The 8,556-nt window shown below is 47.6% G+C and overlaps 1 protein-coding gene across 2 annotated transcripts in view; it reads left to right on the top strand.

Moving 5' to 3' along the window:
• Positions 1-8,403, top strand: part of phf19 (PHD finger protein 19) — a 9,327-nt gene extending 924 nt beyond the window's left edge. Inside the window, exons 2-14 of one of the 2 annotated variants that reach the window (XM_053421552.1) lie at positions 1-153; positions 325-406; positions 526-639; positions 1,431-1,525; positions 2,099-2,247; positions 2,494-2,589; positions 4,508-4,697; positions 4,797-4,864; positions 5,914-6,060; positions 6,139-6,199; positions 6,288-6,373; positions 6,489-6,566; positions 6,977-8,403. The exon at positions 1-153 is cut by the window's left edge and continues 31 nt beyond it. In XM_053421552.1, coding sequence (XP_053277527.1) covers positions 1-153; positions 325-406; positions 526-639; positions 1,431-1,525; positions 2,099-2,247; positions 2,494-2,589; positions 4,508-4,697; positions 4,797-4,864; positions 5,914-6,060; positions 6,139-6,199; positions 6,288-6,373; positions 6,489-6,566; positions 6,977-7,280 — 1,623 coding nt within the window. In that variant the 3' untranslated portion in view covers positions 7,281-8,403. Of the gene's footprint in view, positions 154-324; positions 407-525; positions 640-1,430; positions 1,526-2,098; positions 2,248-2,493; positions 2,590-4,507; positions 4,698-4,796; positions 4,865-5,913; positions 6,061-6,138; positions 6,200-6,287; positions 6,374-6,485; positions 6,567-6,976 lie in introns of both variants that reach the window. The other variant, XM_053421551.1, reaches the window with a different exon arrangement.
• The last annotated feature ends 153 nt before the right edge of the window (positions 8,404-8,556 follow it).

Raw genomic sequence — 8,556 nt, 5'->3', positions numbered from 1 at the left:
GGTCTAGAGCCTCAGGTGTCTCCAGGGGGCGGGGTATGTCAGAAGGGTCGGAGTCTTGATGAAGAAGAAGGGGAGGGGTCCAGTCTGAGCGTTGGACAATTCGTCCTCTGTCATTGGTCAGATGGACTCTACTACCTGGGCAAGATACAGAGGGTAACACACACAGATGCATACACAGACACACAAACACACAAACACACACAGAAACGCACCTACTGAAACCCACACATAGACCCACACTAAAGAACTTTGATTGGTTTCCGTAAATCTCTGCTGTGGTTGGTCCTTTTGCTGTGATTATAAATCTCTGCTGTGATTGGACAGGTGAGCTCGTCCAGACAGAGCTGCTTCGTCACCTTCGAAGATAACTCCAAGTTCTGGGTTCTGTGGAAGGACATCCAACACGGTGAGAGGGAGACATGTGGACAGACAGAAACTCCACACATATTCTCCATCATGTTGTCTTTTCTGTCTCACTCTGTCTTTGCTCTGTGACTCAGAATGTTTTGTCCAATCACATTGCAGCTGGAGTGCCGGGTGAGGAGCCTCGATGCTCTGTGTGTCGTGGGGTGGGGCCAAACTCTGATGGCCAATCAAATCCAACCAACCAGATCCTCATCTGTGGGAAGTGTGGGATTGGTGAGTGAGACAGACAGACAGACAGGTAGAGAGAGAGCGACAGACTCTCACAGCATGAAATTAGAAAGACAGTGGGGTAGAATGTGGCAGCGGGTAGAGAGAACCACTCCATTTGAGGGAGATGAGTAAACCTGAACCACCAGCCCTACCAGTGGGTCTGGGTGTGTGGGTGAGAGAGGAGCCGAGGAGAGAGCAGCTGGAGGTCACAGGCCTACCTTAACATCTTTAAGAATGCAATCATTTCCTTGTTCAGGTTACAGTTTTCTCTGGGAATTGATTTAATTTCCAAGCAAAGTTAGTTGTACACTGAAATATCCTATCTGAATCGATATTTGAACGAATCAAAATGAATCAAACTCGACCCTATTCATGAAATGACCAATACATATGGGGCGGGGCAGTGTGTCTTCAGCCTGTGGACAGGCTTGAATATGTCTTCTTCTAGGTCCTCAGATAAACGAGTGATCACTAATTGAAAAATAACATCAGTTCAGTGAATCATTCAAACTTGCATAGGAACCAAACATGTGACCAGTAATAAAGAAAACTCAGTTTGATGAGAAACATTGTCTATAAACTCTTCACTGAAGATAAGCCAGGTAGGATGAACACAACGTTTCAAACAATAGAAGTGACAGGATATTGTAGAGATATTTGAGGACGACTCCCTTATGACAATAAATAATTCTGAAGCATCGTCACAGGACAATACAACGTTTTACAAACATATGTTTACAGCTGGGACTAGTTTGTCTTAATATTCTGGGTCTGTCTGCTTCTCGGTCTCTCAGGTTTCCATCAGCAGTGTCATGTCCCTCCTGTAGAGGGCAGCAACATCCTCAGTCCCTGGTTCTGTAGACGCTGTGTGTTTGCTTTGGCTGTCAGGGTATTTACACACACACAAACACACACACAAGCTGATTTCAAATATGAAGTTTGCAGATCCTCTGTATTTTCTCTGGAGGATCATGTGTGAACACAAATGTCAGAGTTTCTACTTTCTCCTCCTGAACTCCTGGTATAACGTATAAGTCCAGGAGAAGTGATGTGTCTGCTGCAGAGGTCATGTGATCATGTTTACATCAACTGCCATCACCTACCGACATCAGCTCTTATCACCACAAACTTGTGTGTCAGCACTTTTTCACCAGAGAGGGTTGTTTTAGTTTCTTCGTGTTTGTGTCCTGTGTTAGAAGCTCCTCACCCCCCCACTCACTCAGTGAATCAGTGGAGGATCCTCTGCTGCTCACACTTTGACTCCTCCAGACTTTCTGTGGACTTTATATCAGGGGCCGCAGAAACTCGGGAGGCTCTCAATCAGAAATTTGTGTTCACACATGCACCTTCTCCAGAGAAACTTCAGTTCAGGTCTGGAGGCATCTTCACACACATACATACACACACACCATCATCATCTCTTCATCTCCAGAGAAACTTACGGTGTTTGTCCTCCTCACAGAAAGGGGGCGCTCTAAAGAAAGGTCCAGTAGCTAAAGCTCTGTCAGCCATGAAGCAGGTGCTGTTATACGATCTGGACTCACTGGACTGGGACTCTCAGCACCGGACCAATCAGCAGCAGTGTTACTGTTACTGTGGAGGCCCCGGAGAGTGAGTTCAACCAATTACAGACAAGCACATACTGACTCATCTCATGATGTCATCGATGTCCAGTGTGTCACTGTGTGTGTGTGTGTGTGTGTGTGTGTGTGTGTGTGTGTGTGTGTGTGTGTGTGTGTGTGTGTGTGTGTGTGTGTGTGTGTGTGTGTGTGTGTGTCTGTGTGTCTGTGTGTCTGTGTGTTTGTGTGTGTGTGTGTGTGTGTGTGTGTGTGTGTGTGTGTGTGTGTGTGTGTGTAGGTGGTATCTGAAGATGCTGCAGTGTTTCAGGTGTCAGCAGTGGTTCCATGAAGCTTGTATCCAGAGTCTGAACGAGTCCATGATGTTTGGAGACAGGTAACTGACACCTCACCTGTCCTCTGACACCTCACCTGTCCTCTGACACGTCATCCGTCCTCTGACACCTCACTCGTCCTCTGACACCTCATCCGTCCTCTGACACCTCATCCGTCCTCTGACACCTCACTCGTCCTCTGACACCTCATCCGTCCTCTGACACCTCATCCGTCCTCTGACACCTCACCTGTCCTCTGACACTTCATCCGTCCTCTGACACCTCACTCGTCCTCTGACACGTCACTCGTCCTCTGACACCTCACTCGTCCTCTGACACCTCACCTGTCCTCTGACACCTCATCCGTCCTCTGACACCTCATCTGTCCTCTGACACCTCATCCGTCCTCTGACACCTCATCCGTCCTCTGACACCTCACCTGTCCTCTGACACCTCACCTGTCCTCTGACACCTCACCTGTCCTCTGACACCTCACCCGTCCTCTGACACTTCATCCGTCCTCTGACACCTCACTCGTCCTCTGACACCTCATCCGTCCTCTGACACCTCATCTGTCCTCTGACACCTCATCCGTCCTCTGACACCTCATCCGTCCTCTGACACCTCACCTGTCCTCTGACACCTCACCTGTCCTCTGACACCTCACCTGTCCTCTGACACCTCACCCGTCCTCTGACACTTCATCCGTCCTCTGACACCTCACTCGTCCTCTGACACCTCATCCGTCCTCTGACACCTCACCTGTCCTCTGACACCTCACCTGTCCTCTGACACCTCACCTGTCCTCTGACACCTCACCTGTCCTCTGACACTTCATCCGTCCTCTGACACCTCACTCGTCCTCTGACACCTCACCTGTCCTCTGACACCTCATCCGTCCTCTGACACTTCATCCGTCCTCTGACACCTCACTCGTCCTCTGACACCTCACCTGTCCTCTGACACCTCATCCGTCCTCTGACACTTCATCCGTCCTCTGACACCTCACTCGTCCTCTGACACCTCACTCGTCCTCTGACACCTCACTCGTCCTCTGACACCTCACCTGTCCTCTGACACCTCACTCGTCCTCTGACACCTCACTCGTCCTCTGACACCTCACTCGTCCTCTGACACCTCACTCGTCCTCTGACACCTCACTCGTCCTCTGACACCTCATCCGTCCTCTGACACCTCACCTGTCCTCTGACACCTCACCTGTCCTCTGACACTTCATCCATCCTCTGACACCTCACTCGTCCTCTGACACCTCACTCGTCCTCTGACACCTCACCTGTCCTCTGACACTTCATCCGTCCTCTGACACTTCATCCGTCCTCTGGCACCTCACCTGTCCTCTGACACTTCATCCGTCCTCTGGCACCTCACCTGTCCTCTGACACTTCATCCATCCTCTGACACCTCACCTGTCCTCTGACACCTCACCTGTCCTCTGACACCTCACTCGTCCTCTGACACCTCACCTGTCCTCTGACACCTCACTCGTCCTCTGACACCTCACCTGTCCTCTGACACCTCACCTGTCCTCTGACACCTCACCTGTCCTCTGACACTTCATCCATCCTCTGACACCTCACACGTCCTCTGACACCTCACCTGTCCTGACACCTCACCTGTCCTCTGACACCTCACCTGTCCTCTGACACTTCATCCATCCTCTGACACCTCACTCGTCCTCTGACACCTCACCTGTCCTGACACCTCACCTGTCCTCTGACACCTCACTCGTCCTCTGACACCTCACCTGTCCTCTGACACCTCACCTGTCCTCTGACACCTCACTCGTCCTCTGACACCTCACCTGTCCTCTGACACCTCACTCGTCCTCTGACACCTCACCTGTCCTCTGACACCTCACCTGTCCTCTGACACCTCACCTGTCCTCTGACACTTCATCCATCCTCTGACACCTCACTCGTCCTCTGACACCTCACCTGTCCTCTGTCTGACTCTCCACAGGTTCTACCTCTTCCTGTGTTCGGTCTGTAGTAAGGGGACAGAGTACGTCCGTCGTTTGTCCCTCAGGTGGGTGGATGTGGTTCATCTGGTTCTCTACAACCTGTCCGTCAGCAGCAAAAAAAAGTACTTCGAGCTGGACGAGATCCTCGCCTTTGTTTCCGCCAATTGGGAACATCTACAGCTCGGAAAGGTGACAAATTAAGTCTAACTAGACCAGGACCAGACTAAGCTAGACCTGGATCAAACTAACTTAAAGTAACTCTTGTTTGTTTGTGTCTTTGTTGTTTAGCTGTCAAATACTCTTCCAGCAGACAGGGGGCAGCACCTTCTAGATGCCCTGAACAAATACAAGAGCAAGTAAGAGCCACACAGCTGCAGCATTATCCCCTGATTCACCTGTTTCAACATATCCATTCTTTCAGTTATCCAGCTGAACCTAACAATCACAGTCAGGCTAAGTGGTCACATGATGCTGGTTATCAACTCATTAAGTTAACTGTGGGTTTCCTCTACAGCATGTGCACATAAAAGGGTCTCTTGTTGTAAGACAAGAGATGTCTCAGGAGGTGTAACTTCGCTGAACACAGGTCTGTGGAATCAGAGATCCCTGTGTGAGCACCGAGCAGAACCAGAATATGATTTAGAACATGAACCAACATGCCCTGATGGTCCCGTCAGACTCAGGTCGAGTAGATGCTCAGCTGAGGGTTCACCTGCAGCTCTGTGTTTCCAGTGATGCTCCAGCTCCGATAACTCTCTGAGATCCAACAATTGTTTTACTTCAATTATGAAACATCCTCCTGTTACAGCTTGGACTGAATGTGATTTCTCTGGGTCCTGCAGTCTCATGACCTTTTATGGGCATTGGTGGGGCGTTACTAATTAGGAAAAACTGGCGTGCTTTCAACTTATGAAGACATGGCATACATAAATATATATGTGTCTATAACACAGACCTGGTCTGCAGTTTAAGAACGTATCATTAATCTGACGTAGAGTTTTCTTAGAAAAATTCTTAAGAACAAGTTTAAGAAAATTCTTAAGAAGAAATTGGTGAATGAGGCCTATTGATCTGAATTTCCCACGGGATTAATAAGGTATCCATCTATCTATGTCTCCTACATGTCAGGTTGGTTCTGTTCGGCTCCAGCAGCTGACACAGGTTTATCATTAGATCTTCAGAAACTCATCAGATGAGCTCAAACGATCTTGAGGAGCTCTGAAGACCCTGGTCCTCCTCAGAGACTCTAACAATCCTCATCAGCTCATTGCCAATTTAACCTGGAGCAGGTTAGCTGTTCAGGTTACCATGGTGATTGAGCTACGTAGCCCTGGAAACTCCAGGATGGTTACCCCGACAACTGCAGATTGTGCTTGGTAGTGAAGGCTCCTGGTTCTCTGTGCAGGTTTCTTTGTGGGAAGGAGATAAAGAAGAGGAAGTGCATCTTTCGTCTGAGGACCAGAGTTCCGCCTAACCCCCCCTCCAAGCTTTTTCCTGAGCGTGCTCAAAACGAAGGGGGCCAGAGCCTCAAGAACGGTGTAGACAGAAACAGGTAACTGTCATGGTGACAGTGTGGTAACACCTTTACCTGCTCAGTCATGTGACGCCAATGTGCTGTGTTTGTGTTCAGTGCTTCAGCCAAGAGGAAGAGGAGGAAGTCCAAGTGGCTGCTCGAAGACGCCATCCCTAACGTACGACTCTTTTTCTTCTGTTTCCTGTTTCCTCAAGTGTCAAGGTCATTGTCAAGGTCACGAGACTAAAAGTTTGTGTTGTTTGTAGAACGAGTCGTCCTGCAGCTGGACGTCCAACCACCACATGGCCAACTTCTTCGACTTCACCCTGGATGAACTGCAGAGCCTCAAGAGGTGAGACCAATCAATAGACTTCAATAATAAATAATCATCTGATCACTGGCACCATGTGATATACTCCTCCAATAATCAGTCAGCTGATCAGATTTGATGTCCTCCTCTCCAGTAGAACCGTCAGTATTGATCAGGATTCCACTGACGCCTCCACTTCAGGTTCTGCTACGACCAGTGCCTCCTACCACCTCAGGTAACGTTACCGAACAGTTAACTTGTGTTAACTAACACTTAACTAAAATCAACTTATCATTTAGTCATGTTCACAAACACTAAACAAACCATACAATGTTAAAGTGGAAGTTGACGCTAACCCTAACCCTAACCCATGTTTTCTAACATTAACTAATGTTTTCTAATACTAACTAACTGTTAACTACTATTAACTAACCCTTAGTAGACTGTAAAGTAATACTACTAACTCTAACCAACCATTAACTAATGTTAACTTATATTCACTCATATCGTCTTACTTTAATTAAATGTTAACTCATGTTAACTAACATTACTTGTGATTTATAACAGTAGCTAACCATTAATTAATGTTAATCAACATTATGCCCTATTTTACTGAATGTGTAACAAGTCGACCTCTGACCTCAGGAGGAGGGTGGGCAGCAGGAAGAGGAAGTTACCTAGCTACAGCCAGTGGGCCAGTCGCAGCGAAGCAGGGGAGGAGCTTACTGGGATCTTGGAGGATCCAGAAGCTATACCCCACGCCCATCTATCATCAAATTCCTCCCATTTCCTTTCCAACCCCTCCCAGCTCCACTCATCCATTTCCTCGTATTTTGGAGGGGCGGGCAGACTGACCAATGGGGAAAGGTACCAGGTGTTGGCTCGACGAATCACTCCACAGGGGACGGTCCAGTACCTGCTGGAGTGGGAGGGGACAACACCATATTAGGACGTTTTCCTGTTACGCTTTGATTCCTTTTCCTCCACTCACTGGTTCTACCGATTCAGTTAGTTGTTTTATTTCTATGATGACGATCCACCCAACTCATCTCCTGGTTACAGGGACGTTGATTTAAGTCGATGTTTTTAAGAACACTGACGTCTTTTATTTGACAGAAGTAGATAATGAAAGAACATCTGTTCCCACGATGACATGTTAGACCCCAACATCAAAACATGTCCTCACAAAACCCTGTCCGCTATAGTCCTCAGTCTGTTCCCTTAGACCTCTGTCCTCCTGTCCCCTCTGACATCAGTCAAACGTCAGAGACTTCTCCACTGTGTCCCTGTAAACCTGTATCAGACACGTGACCCTGTAAACCTGTATCAGACACGTGACCCCTTAAACCCTTCTGATGTTTTTCATGTGTTTGGAGGAATCAGGAGTCAAAGTTGAAAATAAAGTGAAAACAAAATGTTTGTGTATGACCAGGCACACACACACTCAGTAGTGTTGCATTGTGTGTTTTCAGGAGTTCAAACATGTTTGTTCTTATTTGTAAACGGTCAGTGGCTCCTGTAGTTTCCTATAGCGCCCCCTGTCTGTCAGACAGCACAGTGCCTCACCTGTCCTCACAGTTAGTAACATTTTTGGTGAACTCATCAGGTATTTCTAATGCGTTACCATCACTTTCTACCTGTGACCGACTGTCAAGATCAGAGCTCCTATACCAAAACTACAAAAACGATAAACTACAAATCCCAGGCTCCCAGAGCTGTGATCTTGCACTATAACATTCAGTATCTATGCAAACTTCAAGAGAAACTGATAATCGATCACAGACATTGATCAGTGATCAGGAGCTGTGTTTTGTTCATGTAAATTAGATAAAGTTTGATGTTAGCTCATAGCTGACAGCCCATTGTTTAGAATGAGGAATGCTAACAGTGCTAATAGTGCTAACAGTCTCTGAGCTGTCATACTGTCACTCTGTCACTTTAAACCTCCCCCTCGTCGCCATGGTAACCACGCTCCCTTACCATTGGATGGTTATTGTGATCATGTGACTATTTGTCTATTTAGCTGACCAATCAGCTGTCTCTGGAATAAAAGATGATTTTTGACCTTTGAACCCTCTGTGTGTGTACATACACGTTTTTGTCCCAGTATGAACACTGATGTTGTCAGGACCTGAATACCTCCTGGGGACCAGATATCGGTACTGCTGACACTTGAGGTCTTGCTCAAGGTCAGAGGTGAATTAAGGGTAAATAAGGTTTGAGTT

The sequence above is a fragment of the Pleuronectes platessa genome, chromosome 4 (assembly GCF_947347685.1).
Source record: "Pleuronectes platessa chromosome 4, fPlePla1.1, whole genome shotgun sequence".
In the NCBI taxonomy this organism is placed as follows: domain Eukaryota; kingdom Metazoa; phylum Chordata; class Actinopteri; order Pleuronectiformes; family Pleuronectidae; genus Pleuronectes; species Pleuronectes platessa.
Note: the sequence above shows the minus strand (reverse complement) of the source record. Positions and strands in the feature narration are given on the sequence as shown.